This window comes from Hyla sarda, chromosome 5 (assembly GCF_029499605.1).
Source record: "Hyla sarda isolate aHylSar1 chromosome 5, aHylSar1.hap1, whole genome shotgun sequence".
In the NCBI taxonomy this organism is placed as follows: Eukaryota; Metazoa; Chordata; class Amphibia; order Anura; family Hylidae; genus Hyla; species Hyla sarda.
The window spans coordinates 357643476-357666618 of record NC_079193.1 but is presented as its reverse complement, the minus strand read 5'-3'; the positions used below and the strand labels follow the sequence as shown (position 1 = coordinate 357666618).

The 23143-nt window shown below is 44.3% G+C and overlaps 1 protein-coding gene across 4 annotated transcripts in view; it reads right to left on the bottom strand.

The window, feature by feature from the left end:
• Positions 1–6538: 6538 nt before the first annotated feature.
• ANXA13 (annexin A13) overlaps positions 6539–23143 on the bottom strand; it is a 119791-nt gene continuing 103186 nt past the window's right edge. For all 4 annotated transcript variants that reach the window (XM_056522701.1, XM_056522700.1, XM_056522703.1 and 1 more), the window contains 2 exons: positions 14424–14536; positions 6539–6782 (listed from right to left, as the gene is read on the bottom strand). In XM_056522701.1, coding sequence (XP_056378676.1) covers positions 6663–6782; positions 14424–14536 — 233 coding nt within the window. In that variant the 3' untranslated portion in view covers positions 6539–6662. The remainder of the gene's footprint in view (positions 6783–14423; positions 14537–23143) is intronic.

Here is a 23143-nt window from a genome sequence, read left to right as displayed (position 1 = left end):
TTGTAGTTTTGCAACTGTTGGAGTCACCCTGGTTGGGAAACACTGGTTTAGGTTTTTTTTCCATCCTGCTGTGCCCCTGTGGGTCTTGCCCTCTGTCATAGCCAGCATCACCTTTACACTACCAGGGTTTGGACCCGTCACTTAGTATAGATGCTGCTTCACATCTTTATGGATCCTTGTGGCTACCGCTATGCCGCTCCCTTTTGGCTACTTGGGTGTATAGGGAGAGGTATTGGCAGTAGAAAGAGGGGAAGTGCTCATGGGTGTATGTAGGAGAGGTATTAGCAGTGGAGAGGGACGTGCTCATGGGTGTATAGGGAGAGGTATTAACAGTAGAGAGAGAAATCCTGATGGGTGTGTAAGGAGAGGTATTAGCAGTAGAAAAATGGAAATGCTCATGGGTGTATAGGGAGAGGTATTAGCAGTGGAGAGAAGTGCTCATGGGTATATACGGAAAGGTATTAGCAGTAGAGAGGGAAGTGCTCATGAATGTGTAGGAGACGTATTAGCTGTAGAAAGAGGGAAGTGCTCATGGGTGTATGTAGGAGAGGTATAAGCAGTAGAGGGAAGTGCTCATGGGTTTATAGGGAGAGGTATTAGCAGTGGAGGGAAGTGCTCATGGGTGTATAGGTAGAAGTATTAGCAGTAGACAGAAGTGCTCATGGGTGTATAGGGAGAGGTATTAGCAGTAGATGGAAGAGCTCATGGGTGTATAGGGAGAGGTATTAGCAGTAGAGTGAAGTGCTCATGCGTGTATACAGAAAGGTATTAGCAGTAGAGTGAAGTGCTCATGCGTGTATACAGAAAGGTATTAGCAGTAGAGAGGGAAGTGCTCATGGATGTGTAGGAGACGTATTAGCTGTAGAAAGAGGGAAGTGCTCATGGGTGTATGTAGGAGAGGTATTGGCAGTAGAGGGAAGGGCTCATGGGTTTATAGGGAGACATATTAGCAGTAGAGAGGGAAGTGCTCATTAATGTATAGGGAGAGGTATTGGCAGTAGAAAGAGGAAAGTGATCATACGTGTTTAGGGAGAGGTATTAGCAGAAGAGAGGAAAGTGCTCATGGATGTATAGGGAGGGGTAATAACAGTAGAAAGAGTGAAGTGCTCATGGGTGTGTAAGGAGAGGTATTATCAGTAGAAAGAGGGAAGTGCTCAAAGGTGTATGAGGATAGGTATTCACAGTAGAGATGGAAGTGCTAATTTGTGTATAGGCAGAGGTATTAGCAGTAGAAATGGAAGCGCTCATTGGTGTATAGGGAGAGGTATTAGCCGTAGAGAGAAGTGCTCATGAGTGTATAGGAAGCGGTATTAGCAGTAAAATGAGTAGTGGATGTATGGAACACATTCCTGCTGAAGTGGGAGCTGAAAATACAGTGGAGGAGTTTAATCATGTATGGGATAGGCAAAAGGCTATCCTTCATATAAGATAGGGCCAGGGAATATTCATAGTATTCAGAATATTGGGCAGCCTGGATGGGCCAAATGGTTCTTATTTTCTGACACATTCTATGTTTCTACTGTTGGGCCTTGTGGTGCAGCACCACTCAGGCTCTCCCGGTCTACTAGTCCACCACCCATTGGCTTGTCTCATAGGAGCTCTACTTGGCCCTTGTTGCACATGTAAAGGGGGTAAATGTTATTCATCCCTGAAAAGCTATACAGCAGTGCTGGAGTAAGGAAGTGGAAGAATGATGTCTGGAGAACCATGCACTATGCCTCTTTGTGCCAGCAACTATCATGAATGTATACCATGGTGTAAATTGCAGTAAGTCATCGGTTCATCTCTCCAGTCTGCAATCAATTCTTAAAGGGAAACTCCAAAACGCCCTTTTTCCACATAACTTAATTCAGGGTTTCTTTAACAGCGTATCTTGCAGTGACTACACTTAGGCTTACTTGTTAAGTGGACCCTCTGGTACTTCCTAGAATAAGGGAGGGATAAATAGTATGTCCCCTGGTGGTCTAGGGTAGAGTAGAACTGAATAGTGCAGTCTGTGGTAATCTAGGATATGGGAGGGATTAATAGGATATTTTTTAGTCATTAAGTCAGAGGGGGAATTAATAGTGCATTCCCTGGTGGTCTAGGGTAGAGGAGGAATGTATTTTACTTTCACTGGTGGTCTAGAGTAGAGGAGGAATTGATCGTGCAGCCCTTAGTGGTCTAGTATAAGGCTGGGTCCACACTACGTTTTGTCCCATACGGGAGCGCATACGGCAGGAGGGAGCTAAAAGCTTGCGCTCCCGTATGTAACCGTATGCGCTCCCGTATGTCATTCATTTCAATGAGCCGACCGGAGTGAAACGTTCGGTCCGGTCGGCTCATTTTTGCGCCGTATGCGCTTTTACAACCGGACCTAAAACCGTGGTCAACCACGGTTTTAGGTCCAGTTGTAAAAGCGCATACGGCGCAAAAATGAGCCGACCGGACCGAACGTTTCACTCCGGTCGGCTCATTGAAATGAATGACATACGGGAGCGCATACGGTTACATACGGGAGCGCGAGCTTTTAGCTCCCTCCTGCCGTATGCGCTGCCGTATGGGACAAAACGTAGTGTGGACCCAGCCTAAGGAATAAATTAATAGTATAGTCCCTGGTGGTCTAGGATAGGGGAGGAATTAATAGTACAGTCCATTGTGATCTAGTATAAGGGAGAGATTAATAGTACAGTCCCTGGTGGTCTAGGATAGGGGAGGAATTAATAGTACAGTCCATTGTGATCTAGTATAAGGGAGAGATTAATAGTACAGTCCCTGGTGGTCTAGGATAGGGGAGGAATTAATGGTACAGTCCATTGTGATCTAGTATAAGGGAGAGATTAATAGTACAGTCCATGGTGGTCTAGGATAGTGGAGGAATTAATAGTGCAGTTCCTGGTGGTCTAGGGTAAAGGAGAAATTAATAGTACAGTTCCTGGTAGTTTAGAGTAAAGAATGGATTAATAGTACTGTCCCTAGTGTGCTATTAGAGTTATAATCCCTGGTAGTGTAAACCATTCACTGTGGTCCTAAGAGTACCCCTAGGTGTCCTGGGTAATGGCCCACTGCCCCCCCCCCCCATGCTATCCCAACAGTAAAGGCAGCAATGTGTGCTGCGCAGATGTACAGAGACTCTAGTTGGGGAGCAGGAGGATCGTCCATCTATAGAGTATATTATGTATATTACATCTATTACTGAATGATCTGAATGTTTTATCTCAAATGAAACAGTTTAACATTTGTACCAGAAAGTATGGTCTGTTTCCTTTTTCCCATTTAAGGCTGGGTTCACACTACGGTTTGTAACTACGGTTCCCGTATACGGCTGGGAGGAGGGGGCGGGGCTTAATCACGGCGCCCGCACTCAGCCGTATTCGGGAACCGTATTTAATGCATGTCTATGAGCCGACCGGAGTGAACCGCAGCCTCCTGTCGGCTGCTTTTTCAGCCGTATGCAGTGTCAGGCCCAAGGCCTGATTATGGAAACATACATGTGTTTTATAAGACATGGGTGAGGGGTCATTCAGACTGTGTATCCTTTGTTTTTTGTGTATTGCATTTTATTGGGGGGTCTGGCTGTTTGTTTGTATCTCCTTTGAAGTCATGCACTCTGGTCTCATCATATAATCAAAGAGATAAGGGCTCAGGAAGAGAGATGACCCACCTGGTGGGATCAGAGGGCAGGGGGGAATGGAGTCTCCCTCCAAAAAGGCAGATATATAATATTTAACAATGCCAGACTCAGGGTGTTGAATTATGTGCAACAAGCTGACAAGACCATCCTAAGAACAGCTGGAACTCACTCTCATGGACTGCTATATCATCATGCTGTAAGAACTTCATCTTTTATTTTCTGAACTTGTCTTGCTAAACTCTGTTATATATTTTTATACCTGTATGTCATTTGTTTCTGTATTTTTATATAGTCAGCACTGTGATACCTTTTATCAGATTAAATGTTTAATCAGCTCTGGTCTTTGATCTCTAAATATATGAGCTCACCTTTCTGAAGGCAGCTCTGGTGGAAACACGTTTATCTAAGGGTTAATTTGGTGACTTGCTGGGACTAGTAGTGGATACCCAGAGGTTTGGTGGCTTTAACCCTTGCACCATCACACTCTCTCTAGCGTCTTGGCTGGACCGATAGGGTGTGATCGTGACAACTGGTGGCAGCGTCGGGATATATTTAGAGATTTTTAGTGCTTGCTGGATTTTACCTGTAGGGAAATCTTAGCACTAAAAAGAAATTGCATACATATTCTTGTGTGTAAATTCCAAAGACAGAGCTCAGTGCTGGTTTAAAAGACATACAAAAAGAGTGCAAGACAGTTCTGTCCTCCCCATCTCCTGTTTTACCTCCTCTGTCTCATCTCGGAAATATGGAGGCATATTGCAAGCAGTCCAAGCCTGCACTTGAGCTAATGTGCCAAGAAAAGGACATCCCAAGGAACAACTTATTGCTGATCTTGTGGAGTATGATGCCCGTGCAGAAGGGCTGAGTGACATGAGACAATGTCCTACAGCTGGAACTGCCATCCAAGGACTGATATCTCCTGGGGAATACAACATTACTCCCCATCAGGACAGTACTCCACATGAGGCCTTGGACTCTTATATGCGGACTGCCTTACAACACCTTGGGAATGTGGATGCCAATATGAAACTCCAACTACCAACTCTCCAGTACCAAACTGCTGAGAGAGAGAGAGGCACGAGCTGCTGAGAGAGAGGCTCAGACACGAGCCGCAGAAAGAGAGGCTCAGGCACGAGACGCAGAAAGAGAGGCCCAGGCACAAGCGGCAGAGAGAGAGGCACGAGCGGCAGATAGAGAGGCTCAGACACGAGCCGCAGAAAGAGAGGCTCAGGCACGAGACGCAGAAAGAGAGGCCCAGGCACAAGCGGCAGAGAGAGAGGCACGAGCGGCAGATAGAGAGGCTCAGACACGAGCCGCAGAAAGAGAGTCTCAGGCACGAGACGCAGAAAGAGAGGCCCAGGCACAAGCCGCAGAAAGAGAGGCCCAGCGAAGGCATGAACTGGAGGTTCTGAGGCTGAGAGGGGATGCTTCATCCGCACGGAGTGATGTGCAGGATCAAGGAGACCACAAACCCCGCTTGGAACCTTTCCCCATGTTGGAGAAAGATTGTGATCTGGATGTGTTCCTGAGGGGATTTGAAAAGGTTTGCCGGCAGTTCCATCTACCTAAGGAACAGTGGGGACGATATCTAATCCCATGGCTGCGAGGGAAAGCTCTGGATGTGTTTGCTTCGCTTCCCTCTGAGAGTGACCAGGACTATGAGGCAATAAAATCTGCCCTGCTAAAAAGTTTTAATCTGACTCCAGAGGCTTATCGGAAAAGATTTAGGACTTTGATGGTCCTTGATCAGTTTCTCCAAACACGGAGCTTTGAAGCCAGAGAGTGGATATTGGACCGTAAGCCCAAGACAGCAACGGAAGCAGCAGAACTTGGAGACGACTTTGCCAACAACCAGGCACCAACAGCAAAGCGTGGATCTGCACAAGCCGGAGCAAGTACCTGGAGGGGAGCCACACAACCACAAAGCACCACCAGTTGTCACGATCACACCCTATTGGTCCAGCAAAGACATTAGAGAGAGTGTGATGGTGCAAGGGTTAAAGCCGCCAAACCTCTGGGTATCCACTACTAGTCCCAGCAAGTCACCATATTAACCCTTAGATAAACGTGTTTCCACCAGAGCTGCCTTCTGAAAGGTGAGCTCATATATTTAGAGATCAAAGACCAGAGCTGATTAATTAAACATTTAATCTGATAAAAGGTATCACAGTGCTGACTATATAAAAATACAGGAACAAATGACATACAGGTACAAAAATATATAAAAGAGTTTAGCAAGGCAAGTTCAGAAAACAAAAGATGAAGTTCTTAAAGCATGATGATATAGCAGTCCATGAGAGTGAGTTCCAGCTGTTCCAGGATGGTCTTGTCAGCTTGTTGCACAGCATTCAACACCCTGAGTCTAGCATTGTTATATATTATATATCTGCCTTTTTGGAGGGAGACTCTATTCCCCCCTCCCCTCTGATCCCACCAGGGGGGCATCTCTCTTCCTGAGCCCTTATCTCTTTGATTATATGATGAGACCAGAGTGCATGACTTCAAAGGAGATACAAACAAACAGCCAGACCTCCCAATTAACTGCAATACACAAAAAACAAAGGATACACCGTCTGAATGACCCCTCACCCATGTCTCATAAAACACATGTATGTTTCCATGATCAGGCCTTGGGCCTGACATGCGGTTTCCCGACCGCAGGCAAAAACGTGGTCGACCACGTTTTTGCCTACGGTCGGGAAACCGCATATGGCCGAAAAAGCAGCTGACCGGAGGCTGCGGTTCACTCCGGTCGGCTCATAGACATGCATTAAATACGGTTCCCGAATACAGCTGAGTGCGGGCGCCGCGATTAAGCCCCGCCCCTCCTCCTCCCAGTCGTATACGGGAACCGTAGTTACAAATCGTAGTGTGAACCCAGCCTAACAGTGAATAACGACAGAAGTGGAGAAGCGAATTATTTCACACAAGTGTTTATTTCACATTGGCCGCTGTCAGTTTCCCTTGTGTCTGACATGGCAGAAGACAAGTGGAGATAACAGAGATACATAGAAACCAGGGTCCCATAAGAAACTCTACAATATAAGACTTAATGCAGAAGAGCCAAGAGCAGCTTGGAGAAGTCTCCCGATGTGTCCGACTTAATGGCGTCCGCTAGACTCTTCTTGTACAGCTCCAAGTATCTTTGTTTGATTGTCTCAAGGTCAATCTGTGAAAAAAAGGAGACAGAAGATCAGAGCTGTACTGTATACAAGAGCAGTAGGGTCAGAACGCTCGGAGCCAGAGGTCGTCATCGTGACATCAAGGCCCACGTGTTGCCGACACGCCCCCTCCCCCAGACCTGAATGGAGAGGGTGTGGCGTGACGTCACGTGGGGGCGTGGCCATGATGTCACGACCACTGCTGCAAGAACCCAGCGTTTGTTTAGAATATCGGTTGCTGCGGGAGATCACCGGGGGGCCCCAGCAGCAGGCCCCCGCAATCAGAATTCTTATCCCCTATCTTTTGGATAGGGGATAAGATGTCTAGCAGCGGAGTACCCCTTTAATGAATGAATCACTGCACAGAGCCCTGCTTGTCCTCAGTGTACAGAGCCTTGCTTGTCCTCAGTGTACAGAGCCCTGCTTGTCTTCAGTGTACAGAGCCCTGCTTGTCCTCAGTGTACAGAGCCCCGCTTGTCCTCAGTGTACAGAGCCCCGCTTGTCCTCAGTGTACAGAGCCCCGCTTGTCTTCAGTGTACAAAGCCCCGCTTGTCCTCAGTGTACAGAGCCCCGCTTGTCCTCAGTCTACAGAGCACTGCTTGTCCTCAGTGTACAGAGCCCTGCTTGTCCTCAGTGTACAGAGCCCTGCTTGTCCTCAGTGTACAGAGCCCTGCTTGTCCTCAGTGTACAGAGCCCCGCTTGTCCTCAGTGCCCAGAGCACTGCTTGTCCTCGGTGTACAGAGCCCTGCTTGTCCTCAGTGTACAGAGCCCTGCTTGTCCTCAGTGTACAGAGCCCTGCTTGTCCTCAGTGCTTGTCCTCAGTGCCCAGAGCACTGCTTGTCCTCGGTGTACAGAGCCCTGCTTGTCCTCAGTGTACAGAGCCCTGCTTGTCCTCAGTGTACAGAGCCCTGCTTGTCCTCAGTGTACAGAGCCCTGCTTGTCTTCAGTGCTTGTCCTCAGTGTACAGAGCCCTGCTTGTCCTCAGTGTACAGAGCCCTGCTTGTCCTCAGTGCTTGTCCTCAGTGTACAGAGCCCTGCTTGTTCTTGGTGTACAGAGCACTGCTTGTCCTCGGTGTACAGAGCCCTGCTTGTCCTCAGTGTACAGAGCCCTGCTTGTCCTCGGTGTACAGAGCCCTGCTTGTCCACGCACACTTCCTGTACTTGGTACTTATAGTACTATACCCAGCAGTGTGGTCTATTGTACTATACATAGTGAGGATAATGGTACTATACACAATAGCACTACTTTTAGTATTATAGACAATAATATTGTATATTATACTAAACACAATAATGCTACCTATAATAAGACAAATAAGAGGGGTATTAATAAGGAGTAATAAAGAATGTCCATTGAGTTTCCAAACATAAACTACTAGAGAGTGAACTGATCCCTTCTACAGAATCCAGCACTGTGTACTCAGAACGCAATGTACATGATACATATCCGTTACTTCTGAGCATGTTCCGTCCTCTCCTGTATTTCCTCATCATGTTGCGTCAAAACAGAAAACGTTTCATCACTTCTGGGTGAAGTCTATTGCGCACACAACAGAAGGGCCCATGTATTTACTTAGTGTGTCTGAATGTGGAGGAAACAATATCTCTAGTGCCCCCTAGTGTTGAACTAAGGAAGTTAGCCTTATAGATTTGTTTTTGCACATTGTTTTAAAATTTTTACTTTTGTTATTCTGAATTTTGTTGTGTTTTTTTTTAACCCCAAAATGGTGTTTCTTTATAATGTACTATCATATCTATATCTATGTCTATTTTATATGTCTACAACTACTTATATAATTGTGTTTTCAACTTGTGAGAGGGGAATAAGCCAAAACCTAACACCTTGTAAGAGAGAACATAAGGATCAGGTAGTGAAATTTAACTTGTCCGATCGTTCTCCAGCATGCCCAGACAGCCACAGACTGTCCAGGCAAGCTGGAAGTTGTAGTTTTGCAACAGCTGAAGGCACGTTAATTGGGAAACACTGCACTAGACAGACAAAAAGGGGTATTTTTTTTTTAGTTTTTTTTTTTTAATCTAAAATAGCTCCACTCCATAGCCTGTGTCTGGTATTGCAGTCATATCACTGGGTACTCTTCATGCACTGAATTTAAAAGAAATTACACATTGTGCGGTAAGCTGCTAAACCTCCTCCCCCTCCCTGCAGTGGCTGCAAACTGCTTACATTTAGCATGTAAAAGCTATGGACACCTTTGCCCTGAAAGATTTTATTTTTGATTTGGCACTAACACACAAAAATAGATTGTCCAGCACCAGGCAGATACAGGAGGGCGCTTAATTAATATCCAAAATCCATTAAAAAAAAACACACACATAAAAACGCATGAGGAATACAACAAATACACCAACGCGTTTTGGACTCTGTGTCCTTACTCATGGTACAAACCATGAGTGAGGACATGTAATCCAAAACATGTCAGTGTTTTTGCTGTATTCTTTATGCATTTTATATGCATTTTGGATTACAATGAAGCAAGTGCCTGTATCTGCTTGGTGACGGGCAGCTTCCTTTCTTGGGCTGTATTTTCCACCCCAGGAACACTGCTGGTGAGTCCACTGCTCAGGTGGATTAATCTAGGTGGAGGTAAACTGTTATCATTTGTTCCCTAAGTGCAAAATAAGGCAACTATGTAAATCGCCTTTATTTAATATTTCCTATCATTCAGTTCTGTACAGTCTGCATTACTCCTGTACATAGCTGGCAGTGCTGCTGCTTCTGACCTAGATAAGACAGCACTCTGCTCCTGGTTGCGTCAGCTCTCCCTGTTCCACCTTTTACTTCAATCACCGTAACACTGGGTTCACATGTATCTAGATTAGTAAATACAGCCTAAAACTGTCTGCAACTGATGCCACAACTGATGACAAAGTGCGTCAGTTGTCCATAATCCGGTGGACATTGCAGGCAAGATAGGGGGACGCAACAAGATGCGTTCCCCTGTCGGGCGCCGGGCAGTGTTTCTGATGATCGGGTGTCCAAATTAAAGGGGTACTCCGGTGGAAACCTTTTTTTTTTTTATCAACTGGTGCCAGAAAGTTAAACAGATTTGTAAATTACTTCTATTAAAAAATCTTAATCCTTCCAGTACTTATTAGCTGCTGAATACTACAGAAGAAATTATTTTTTTTTTGGAACACAGAGCTCTCTGCTGACATCACGAACACAGTGCTCTCTGCTGACATCTCTGTCCATTTTAAGAACTGTCCAGAGTAGGAGAAAATCCCCATAGCAAACATATGCTGCTCTGGACAGTTCCTAAAATGGACAGAGATGTCAGCAGAGAGCACTGTGCTCGTGATGTCAGCAGAGAGCTCTTTGTTCCAAAAAGAAAAGAATTTCCTCTGTAGTATTCAGCAGCTAATAAGTACCAGAAGGATTAAGATTTTTTAACCAGAGCACCTATGGCAGATTCTGCAGATAGAGGGGGGATCACAGACTCCCCAGCTTCAGTGTCAGTCCGCACGATTGAGAAGAGATGTCTCATTGGTCGTAGAAAGGGAATCAGTCCAGAAATGTACCCGTGCTGATGCATCAGAACTAGTAAAAAATTACATTGGGAGTGATTTGTTTTCTTTGTGGGGTCTTTTTCCCAATGGGTATTTTTCCATTGTTATTTAAAGGGGTACTCCGCTGCTCAGCGTTTGGAACAAACTTTTCTGAACGCTGGAGCCACGTCGGGAGCTCGTGACATCATAGCCCCGCCCCATCATGATGTTACACCCCGCCCCCTCAATGCAAATCTATGGAAGCGGGCGTGACAGCCATCACGCCCCCTACCATAGACTTGCATTGAGGGGGCGGGGTGGGATGTCATGAGGTGGCGAGGCTATGACGTTACGAGCTCCCGGCGCTGGCTACAGCGTTCCGAACAGTTTGTTCCAAACGCTGAGCAGCGGAGTTCCCCTTTAATAATTTGGCACTTTTCCTAACATCTTTCTTTTTTTTACAACTGCTCTGAGCTGTTGGGTTTCCCAGAGCTCAAATCCACCGCATTTTGGGGTTTATTTACTGACGTGATCCAGACTCTTTTTTGTCGGGTTTTGTTCCACGTGACACAATTTGCGACCAAAAAAACCATAACTCTCCATTTTACAAGGAAAACCCTGAAAAGGGGGCGTGGTCACAGGAGGAAGGGGGCGTGGTCCCGACAGTTTTGAAAAATCCCAACATATTTACTAAGGTTTCCACAGAAAATGTGGTGAATTTGAGCTGAGGAAAACCAGACTGATCAGAGCAGGTGTAAAAAAAAGCAAAATGTAGGGAAAGCTTAGTAACTACGGTGGGAAAAAAAATTTGTAGGGAATTAAAACCCACAAAGAAAACTATACAACACTCTTAGGGTATGTACTAGGGGTGTGAATCGCCAAGAATTTGGCGATTCGATTCGAATCGCGATACCAGTGTGGCGATTCGATATATCCCGATATATCGCGATACCGTCTAGGTGACGATACATCGCGATATATCCCGATATATCGCCCACCTGGGAGCATTCATAGATCCCAATAGACGCCGCTGTCAGCTTTGACAGCGGCGATCTAGTACTCTGGTGCACACTTTTCTCATGTTATCCCGTCCGGGCTGCAAAATAAAATAAAACGCACTTTATCTTACCTGCCAACGAGCCCCCGGAGCTCCGGTACAGGTGTTCGGTCCCCGGGCTGTATTCTTCTTACTTCCTGTTAGTCCGGCACGTCACATGGAGCTTCAGCCTATCACCAGCGGAGGCGGGACATCGCTGCGGCTGGTGATAGGCTGAAGCTCCATGTGACGTGCCGGGCTAACAGGAAGTAAGAAGAATACAGCCCGGGGACCGAACACCTGTACCGGAGCTCCGGGGGCTCGTTGGCAGGTAAGATAAAGTGCGTTTTATTTTGCAGCCTGGATAGGATAAAATGAGAAAAGTGCGCACCGGAGTACTCCTTTAATAGCCAGCCGCGGCGATTGCCGCATGCTGGCTATTAGCGGCGGCCCCCGGCTACTGAAATCAGCCGGGGGTCGCATAGTACGGAGTGGGCACGAGTCGGAGCCCGCTCCATACACCCAGAGCGACGCCATGTCAGATCCGGCCTGCCCGGCTCCACAAATGTGGAACTTTTATCTCCTGATGCCCGGGACATGACATGCTGTTCCAGGCGTCCGCAGATAAAAATTCCACATCCCTAAAAGAATCGATTCAAAAATATTTTGAATCGATTCTGTATCGGCAAATGAAAAAATCGCGATTATCGCGAGAATCGATTTTTTCTTACATCCCTAGTATGTACACACTACAGAGTGTGAACGGAATCTCCGCTCGCTGAATTCAGTGAGCGGAGATTCACACTGGCAGCCTGCGGCGGCGGAAGGACCGCGTGACACTGCGCCGTCACCATTGACGATTATGCAGTGTTCGCGGACTTCCGCGCTAAGAATGAACATGTTCTTTCTTTGTGCGGAACAATTTCAGCGGCAGAATTGACACTAATGTTAAGTTCACACTGTGGAATTCTGCTCGCGGAATTCCGCGGGGAATTCCATAGTGTGAACATACCCTTAGGCTAAGTTTCTACTTGTTTTTTTGTGCTGCGTTTTTTTAGATTTAAAAAACGCCTGAAAAACCGCCAGTGCAATGTCCTGCGTCTGGCGTTTTGTCTGGCGTTTTTTCATTTGTGTGGAAATTGCATTTTTGGAAAACATTTTATTAAACGAAATGTATATATTCTATAACAACATTTTTTTTTTTTTTTTTTTTATAAAGTGTGTGTATTACACTTTTTTTTCTCTATTTTTTAAATTTTTTAGGTAGTACTACTAATTCCAGCATGGAACACACTGTTCCATGATGGGAGTAGTAGTACCTGTAGTAATAGACAGATCGCCCCGGGTGTCAGTCCTGACACCAGATGCGATCGCCCATTAAATTGCATAGCATATATGGCTCTATACAGCGCTCGCACCTCTGCTCTGTACTCCGACCAGTGATGTCAATAGAACATCACTCATTCATATTTCCCACCCAGAGTGGGGATTGGCCAGATGGTTGCAGCCAATCACAGCTCTGAGGGAAATATCAGAGTGGCCGGAGTACAGAGCAGAGATGCGAGTGCTGTATACAGCCGCTCCATCTCTGCTATAGACAGGACGATCACAGCGGGTGACAGTAGTGACACCCGCTGTGATGTGTCCTTTAGCAGGCACTACTACTCCCAACATGGAGCACACTCTGCTCCATGCTGGGAGCTGTAGTACCTGCATTAATAGACAGATCGCAGCAAGTGTAACTTCTGACACCTGCTGCGATCTGTCTATTAATGCAGGTACTACAGCTCCCAGCATTGAGCAGAGTATGCTCCATAATGGGAGTAGTAGTACCTGCAGTTAAGGAAAGATCACAGCGGGTATCACTACTGACACCCGCTGTGATCCTCCTGTATAATGTATAGATGCAGCGGCCGCTCTTCTATGGTACCTGCACTGACGTATATATACACATTGCGATTTCCCACCGAGAGTTGTGATTGGCTGGAACCATCTGGCCAATCACAGCTCTGAGGGAAATATGAATATGTGTATATATACGTCAGTGCAGGGGACCATAGAAGAGCAGCCGCCGCATCTATACATTATACAGGAGGATCGCAACGGGCAATCTGTCAATTAGTACAGGTACTACTACTCCCATCATGGAACAGTGTGTTCCATGCTGGGAGTAGTAGTACTACCTAAAAAAAAGAAGAAGAAAAAAGAAAGTGAAAAACACACACACACTACATTTTTATTATTGTGGGCTACATTTTTTAGGTCCCTGCCCGCCCACACAAATTGATCCCTGTTTAAAAATTTATAAAAATGTTGTAATAAAAAAGATACACTTCAATACAATTTTTTCCATCACTACTGTATCTTTTTCATTTATTGTTTTTTAATGGTACCCTACGAAATTTTATTAAAAAAGGTATCTCCATCAATTTTTTCGATCGCTAAAGTCCAAAAAAGAACAAAAACTGCCTGCAAAAACGCCAAAGTTAAAACCCACATATTGTTTTTCTTGACGTTTTTTCACTCCCATAGACTTCTACGGGGGCAAAAAACGCCTCGATTTTGACTAAAAAAACGCCAGTGGCTCAACATGCTGCAATTACCAACGATTTCAAAAACGCAAGAAAAGAGTGAAAAAACGCCAAAAGGATTTAAAAAAAAAAACGCCAAAGTGAAAAAAGCCAAGTGGAAGAAGAATTTTGCGATTTCTCATTAATTTACAGCTAACATCTGGCCGCAGCGTTTTTTGGCCCAAAAAAATGCCATGCGGCAGAATTGGCGTTTTTCTCGGCGTCTTCACAAAAAAAAAAAGTGGAAACTTATCCTACGTAAATAAGCCCCTTTATGTAGGAACATCAGTAAATTTGTTGGGATGTTTCAAAACTGCCTGGGACACGCCTCTTTTTCGGGTTTTCAGAGAAAAGCAGAGAGTTGGTCGGGTTTATTGGATTTTTTTTTATGGCAAAATCTGGCGCACGGAAAGTGTGAAACAATTTAGGTGTCAAACCCGAGAAAAAAGAATCGGGGTCACATAAGTAAATCGCCCCCATTGTGTTACTAGCCGGACATTGACTGATGTGTGCCATTGATTTTAGAAGTCTCTTACCTCCGCCCTAGTGACAAGAATTCGGATTAATGCAGCTTCATCTGTTCCGGCTCCTTTCATCGCTTTGTTAAGTTTTTTGGCAAAATATCCTTGACAATCTTTTGTGCATTGTACTGAAAAAAAGAGTTAAATATAATATTTAAAAAAAAATGTAACATATAACACAAGGTTACTGAAATAGAAAAAAATGTTATTCAATATTAACAATCGCACTTGAATTCAATCAATTAAAACAATTTAATGTAGAGAGAAGAGGCCAAAGATCTGGATAATATCTGCAACATACACTTCCATTTTTTAAAGGGGTACTCCTCCGCCCCAGCGTTCGGAAACTGAGTAGAAACATAGCGTGCTAGCGGTCATAGCATCATTTCTCTGACAAAGCTCTAAATCCTTTCATAGACATTGAATTAAAGATATTTTTTCTGGTTGCAGAAAGCCACCACTAGGGGGAGCTTAAGAGCTGGCTGTATACTGTTCATACACGTAAGAAATTAACAGTATGCAGTTAGGGACTGCACTCACCATAGTGGAGGATTTTTTTCTTTTAAAGACAGAGCTTCAGCTATTATACAAGAAATGTGTTACACCTAGCGCTCAGGCCACTTCCCCTGGCCGTGAGCGCACTGTCCCCCTCTCCCCTGCTGCCAGTGGGGCTGGGATTCGCATCGAGGGATGCACCCGCATGCGAATCCCAGCCCGTCACTCACCACGCTCCTCTGCTGCTTCTTCCTCTGCCTCTCAGCTCCGGCGCGCGTGTCCCCGCCTCCTAGGGCACGTGCGCCGGAGCTCTGAAATTTAAAGGGCCAGTACACCCATAATTATGTGAAACACCTGACACTATTCTATTAGTCACTGCACCTCCCACACTTCCCTGCCGGATCTTCAGTGCCATTTGACTGAGATTAAGCGTTCCATACTGTCTGTTTGCCTTGTCCGTGTTCTGACCCTTACGCTACGTCATTTGACTACGCACCTTTGCCGCCTGCCTTGACCTTCTGCTAGTCCGACTCTGCCTAATTCTACTGTACTTCACCTTGCCTTGCCAAGCTACCTGTGTGGTCGAGTCGTATCGGGGGTAACGACCTGGGTGTCGCCTGCCGCAGCAAATCCATCCTGCCTTGCGGCGGGCTCTGGTAAAGACCAGCGGCACCTTAGACTCCGCTCCCCAATACGGCCTGTGTAATCAGCCACTCAGGTCAGTAGATCCACATCCAGCTCCATTACAAAATGAACTGGTATGAATGTTGTTGAATCATTTTAGATGAACATAAAATAGTGTTTAAAGGGGTACTCCGGTGAAAACCTTTTTTCTTTTAAATCAACTGGCTCCGGAAAGTTAAACAGATTTGTGAATTACTTCTATTAAAAAATCGTAATCCTTCCTGTACTTATTAGCTGCTGAATACTACAGAGGAAATTCTTTTCTTTTCGGAATGCTCTCTGATGACATCATGAGCACAGTGCTCTCTGCTGAGGTTATAATAATAATAATAATGTCTTTATTTATTTATTGTTGTCCTTAGTGGGATTTGAACCCAAGGCCCCAGCACTGCAAGGCAGCAGTGCTAACCACTAAGACACCATGCTGCCCTTAGCATACATCTGCTATGCACGGTTGCTAAAATGGACAGAGATGTCAGCAGAGAGCACTGTGCTCGTGATGTCATCAGTGTTCCAAAAAGAAAGGAATTTCCTCTGTAGCATTCAGCAGCTAATAAGTACTGGAAGGATTAAGATTTTTTAATAGAAGTAATTTACAAATATGTTTAACTTTCTGGCACCAGTTGATTTAAAAGAAAAAAAGTTTTCACCGGAGTACCCCTTTAAAGGTTGATGGATCAGGAAAACTAAATATCAATAAAAAGATTACTTGTGTGAAAGAAAATGGATGTCATTACGAACCTTATGCAAAAAAAAAGGAGCTTTTTGGTCATAGTTGTTAACCTATTCTGGGATGTTTAAGCCCTACCCCCCAGGGCCACCTCAAAAAGCCCTGGAATGCCCGAACTCCACCCCTGCAGTTGACTTTCACACATGAGTACCATAGATACAACCACAGCAACTACAACAGGGCTCAGAGGGCGAGGGGGCCAATAAGGTGAAAAAACATTTTTCTGTTAGTGGTGACCAACGTCCCATGATCCAGGGCCGGTGGAAGGGCAACCGATTCTGGATTTGTACATGTAACTTTACAGACCTGCTCAGCGGCTGAGATATTAGATGCTTTCATAGTATGGGGCAATTGTCTCCATAAGGGTTTTCAGCCTTCCTGTGGATCCACACAGTAGGGACACAGTAAGGATAAAAGTTGATCTTGATGGACTATGTATTTATGCTTGTCTTAAAGGGGTACTCCATCCCTAGACATCTTATCCCTTATCCAAAGGTTAGGGGATAAGATGTCTGATCACGGGGGTCCAGCCGCTGGGATCCCCCCGATCTCTGTGCAGCACCTGGCGTTCGTTTGGAACGCTGGGTGCTGGCGGTGGGGTTGTGACGTCACGGCCACCCCCCCTTGTGATGTCATGTCATGTACCCTCAATGCAAGTCTATGGGAAGGGGCGTGACTTCCGTCACGCCCCTTCCCATAGACTTGCATTGAGGGGGCATGGCCATGACGTTACGACCCTGCCGCCCACTCCAAGCGTTCGGAACAAAATGTTCCAAGCGCCAGGGCAGTGGAATACCCCTTTAAATTCAGGACAGCCCTATGTGAGAGGCCCTTTGTTGTCTTTGCTTTGGGTCTAGTATAGTCTTCAATCTTTAACTAATAATCTAAATCCTATCCTAAGGATAAGTTTCCGATCGTGGGGCTCCGACCGCTGAAGCCCCCCACGATCTCCTGTATGGGGCCCCCGGCAGCCCGCGGGAAGGGGGCGTGTTGACCACCGCACGAAGCGGTGGCCAACACACCCCCTCAGTTCAGCACTATGGCAGAGCTGGAGATTGACGAAGGCCCCCGCGGACGGCCCCCCCCCCCCCCCCCCCCCCGCCCGATCTGAAACGTATCCCCCTATCCTTAGGATAGAGGATACGTTTTTCAGGACTGGACTACCCCTTTAACTATCGGGGGCAGGGAGAGGGGACTGGGTGGGCAGGGAGAAAAGATTTATTGTGGGTTGAGAGAAGAGTGAGTGGGGACAGAAGACATCAGGCAGGGAGAGGCCATGGCAGCACTTCTGCAATGAGGAACCCAGGTACCCAGCTAAAGTAAGAAATATAATAAGGGTTTGCCTATAACTGTCATGATAAAGAAGAGTTGCCCTTTAAAGGGGCACTCCCGTGGAAAACTTTTTTTTTTTTTAAATCAACTGGTGCCAGAAAGTTAAACAGATTTGTAAATCACTTCTATTAAAAAAATCTTAATCCTTCCAGTACTTTATAGGGGCTGTATACTAAAGAGAAATGCATTTCCTCTGATGTCATGACCACAGTGCTCTCTGCTGACCTCTGCTGTCCATTTCATGAACTGTCCAGAGCAGGAAAAAAATCCCCATAGCAAACATATGCTGCTCTGGACAGTTCCTAAATTGGACAGCAGAGGTCAGCAGAGAGCACTGTGGTCATGACATCAGAGGAAATGGATTTCTTTTTTGGATTTCTCTTTAGTATACAGCCCCTAAAAAGTACTGGAAGGATTAAGATTTTTTTTTAATAGAAGTGATTTACAAATCTGTTTTAACTTTTTGGCACCAGTTGATTAAAAAAAAAAAAAAGTTTTCCACGGGAGTACCCCTTTAATAAGAGTATTATATGTATATCATTAAACTAAACTAAACAAGTTATATGAAAACAACCATTCCCAGCATACTTGGACTTGTAGTTACGGGCTACACTATATCACAGAATTGCTGACAGACAGTAAATATTACAAATAATGTAAGTTATTCTGGTAATGGCCGGAGCCCAGAAGTTTGCAGAATGATTTCCACATCTTTAAAGTGATTATCCAATTTCTTCAGAATCAGACATTAGCGGAGCTCCCCCTGAGGAGATGGACCCAAGGTCAGGACCGGGGCAGGACATGCGTGAGACTGCAATGACATATTAGCAAAATCTGTTCCCAAAATGGAATTTCTGGCCCATGTAATGTCTATGTGTGAGTCATGTGTCAGCGGGTAGAAGTGGTCTGTGCCCTGCCGCCCCCGCAGCTTGTACTGTGCGGAAATAGTTTATTATTATACAAACAAGATTATTAATGTGAAAGAAAATTCCTGTCCCTGTGGTTCATTATGAAAAAACCGTATCCATTCTACTAAAAGGGTCGCCTGAATTGGCCAACACCAAGTCCCCCTGTCAGCAGTCAATCATGCGCGCTCCAAAAAGCAGAAGACTGGGACAGTGAGATCATTTGATCTGTCTAAATAGCGCTCCTGCAGGAATAAAAAGGCATTACAGGGGATATTTTAAAGGGTACCTCTCATCAAAAAAACTTTTGATATATCATAGATTAATGCAAACAAGGTGAGAGCCAGCTCACCCCGCCCCAAACAGTAGAGCACGGATCCAGGCGCTGGACGGCACCAGCCAATGAGAGAATGAAAGAGATCGGATCCAGCTCAATGCAGATAAAATCGGGTTTAATCCATAGGACAAGGAAGGAACAAGTTACGCGTTTCAAGCGCTGCAAGCGCTCTTAGTCATACAACAAATGCATGTTACAAGTCGGCTTAAATAAGCAGTGGGGTAATTGCAGCCGGTCGCAGGTCATGTGACCGGCAGGAATTAACCCCTTACAGATAAATAGAGGCATACAAAATATACTTCAAGTATCAGAAACGATGGATAAATACAGATATAATTAGTAACTACATAAAAGGGTAATGTCTGAGAACAACAAATGACCAATATGTAGAGAGATGGGAAAAGAATATAAATGAGTAAAAAGACATAAGTTATTAAGTTTCATATTGGGAAGATATATGCCAATCATGCACATAGGCTGTAAGGAAGCTACATGTAGATTAGCATCTTAAGGATGTATCACCAGATAGGTCCTATGTGAAAATAACATAAATATACGAATGAATCAGTATATATTAATGGACGTCTGGGGAACATGTGAGGATGTCAAGAAGTACATAGACGGTAACATAAATAGAGTTATACTTAATAATGAAGAATGACATCCTGCCGTTTATTCATACCAAGAGGAACTCGTGTTGATAATTTAAGAATCCAAAAGACTTCTCGATTGAGAAGCTTTTGTTTCAGGTCACCTCCTCTCTTGGATGGGTTGACACGTTCAATGGCGGTACACTGTAAAGAAGAAAAACTGCCATGATGTGCTTCAGCACAATGTCTGGACACTGCAGAGGTGTTTCTAGAATTGAAATGGGGGATGTCAGATAGATGTTTTCTCAACCGAACTTTTAATGGATTTGTGGTGCAGCCGACGTACTGTAGACGGCAGGTCATGCACGACACCAGATACACCACATACGTGGTATTACAATTAATGTACTGTTTAATTGTATAAGTGACGTTAGTGACAAATGAAGTAAAGGACCTGGTGACGTCCAGGTCCTTTACTTCATTTGTCACTAACGTCACTTATACAATTAAACAGTACATTAATTGTAATACCACGTATGTGGTGTATCTGGTGTCGTGCATGACCTGCCGTCTACAGTACGTCGGCTGCACCACAAATCCATTAAAAGTTCGGTTGAGAAAACATCTATCTGACATCCCCCATTTCAATTCTAGAAACACCTCTGCAGTGTCCAGACATTGTGCTGAAGCACATCATGGCAGTTTTTCTTCTTTACAGTGTACCGCCATTGAACGTGTCAACCCATCCAAGAGAGGAGGTGACTTGAAACAAAAGCTTCTCAATCGAGAAGTCTTTTGGATTCTTAAATTATCAACACGAGTTCCTCTTGGTATGAATAAACGGCAGGATGTCATTCTTCATTATTAAGTATAACTCTATTTATGTTACCGTCTATGTACTTCTTGACATCCTCACATGTTCCCCAGACGTCCATTAATATATACTGATTCATTCGTATATTTATGTTATTTTCACATAGGACCTATCTGGTGATACATCCTTAAGATGCTAATCTACATGTAGCTTCCTTACAGCCTATGTGCATGATTGGCATATATCTTCCCAATATGAAACTTAATAACTTATGTCTTTTTACTCATTTATATTCTTTTCCCATCTCTCTACATATTGGTCATTTGTTGTTCTCAGACATTACCCTTTTATGTAGTTACTAATTATATCTGTATTTATCCATCGTTTCTGATACTTGAAGTATATTTTGTATGCCTCTATTTATCTGTAAGGGGTTAATTCCTGCCGGTCACATGACCTGCGACCGGCTGCAATTACCCCACTGCTTATTTAAGCCGACTTGTAACATGCATTTGTTGTATGACTAAGAGCGCTTGCAGCGCTTGAAACGCGTAACTTGTTCCTTCCTTGTCCTATGGATTAAACCCGATTTTATCTGCATTGAGCTGGATCCGATCTCTTTCATTCTATCATAGATTAATGTATGCAGAATAACTTTACAGTTGCATGTTATTAAAAAATATGCTTCTTTCTATTTAATTTTTCACTTTGAAGAAATGACCACTAGGGGTCTCCCTACCAGTCCTGGCAGCAAGCATTTCAGACTCATGCTGGAGTCCTAAACACTACGAGCTGCCAGTCTGCTTTGTTCACAAAGGAGAACACTCAGAGCTGCCAGCCTGCTTTGTTCATAGCCTGTTTGGCTGTGAACAAAGCAGGCTGGCAGCTCTGAGTGTTTAGGACTCCAGCATGAGTCAGAAATGCTTGCTGACAGGACTGATCGGGAAAAATACAATAGAAAGAAGCATATTTTTCATTAACATGCTATTGGAAAGTTATTCAACATTCAGTAATCTAAAATATATCAAAAGTTTATTTGATGAGAGGTACCCTTTAAATTTAAAGGGGTATTCCAGGATTTTTTTTATTTGACTCTGCTACAGGGGCTGTAAAGTTAGAGTAGTTGATAATATAGTGCTTCAATGGGTGGGATGTTTAAAGGGGTATTCCAGGCAAAAACTTTTTTATATATATCAACTGGCTCCAGAAAGTTAAACACATTTGTAAATTACTTCTATTAAAAAATCTTAATCCTTCCAATAGTTATTAGCTTCTGAAGTTTTCTGTCTAACTGCTCTATGATGATGTCACGTCCCGGGAGCTGTGCATGATGGGAAAATTTCCCCATAGGAACTGCACAGCTCCAGGGACGTGAGTCATCATTGAGCAGTTAGACAGAAAACAACAACTCAACTTCAGAAGCTAATAACTATTGGAAGGAATAAGATTTTTTAATAGAAGTAATTTACAAATCTGTTTAACTTTCCGGAGCCAGTTGATATATATATATATATATATATATATATATATATATATATATATATAAAAAGTTTTTGCCTGGAATACCCCTTTAATGTGTGGAAGGGAGATAAGTCCCCTCCCACCTAGAAACAAGGGATCCTGGGGATTGCAGTTGTAGGGAGGAAACAGAAACAGGAAATAGCCAGTTCACACAAACAAGACAGCAGCACGATAGGGGACACAGGACATGGCCATTTACCACCAACACAAGCACTGATCCTTGGTAAGCATGTCCATTACTGGCTGAGAGGTAATTAGTACCTAAGTCACCTTATGGTGGAGGATTCCTTTAATGGTTGTCCAGCATTTTCAATGTGCATCCATGGCCCCCCAAAAATAAAAACTGCACTTGACTTGACCGAAGAAGAATTTACTGTAGCAATGAAATCTGGGAATGTGTGGTTCTTTGAAGCCTGTTCACTTCCAGAGCGGTATTGAAAATTCTACTTGTTTCATTAGGTTAGCGTACAAGCTGCACAATATCCCCCTGCTGGTGTATTATATTTACTAAGCAGGTTCTGCTGTGTTGTATTGCAGCAGATGTAATGTATGCAAGTGATTTGATGTTATAGTGATTTGATGTTAAAGGGGTTCTCCACCATAAGGTGATTTTAGTACGGACCTGGCAGACAGTAATGGACATGCTTAGGAAGGATCCGTGCTAAATGGCTATGTTGTGAGATTACCATAACGCTGTGCCTAGCTTTTTGTGAACTGGTATTTCCTGTTTGAGTTTTCTTCTTTGCCTACAAATCCCATAATTCCATTTTCCTCCCTCCCACACATCAGCCACCCCACCCATTAAAACATAAATGAGCTGCATCCATTCAAAAGACCTGTGGTTTTCAATCAGGGTGCCTAGAGCTGTTGCATTAGTTGCAGATTGATCTCTCTCCCACCAAGCGATCGCTCCACCCATTGAAGCAGACAGGCTCCCTGTCATCAGCTGACTAGTTATGTCAGGTCTCGGCTGCATTGCAAGCTGGGAAAAATCTGAGACAACAGTCATTTTGTATGCTGGTAAAAATAAATATTGGGGTGAAAATAACAGAAGAATTCCGAGAAAACCGTCACACACAGGTACAGACACTATATTATGAACTACACTAACTTTACAGCCCCTGTAGCATAGTCAAATAAAATAAAATAAATACTGGAATACCCCTTTAAATAAACAAAAACAAACGATACTTATTAGCTTAAAGAGGTTATCCAGGAAAAAAATTTTTTTTTTATATATCAACTGGCTCCAGAAAGATAAACAGATTTGTAAATTACTTCTATAAAAAAAATCTTAATCCTTTCAGTACGTATGAGCTGCTGAAGT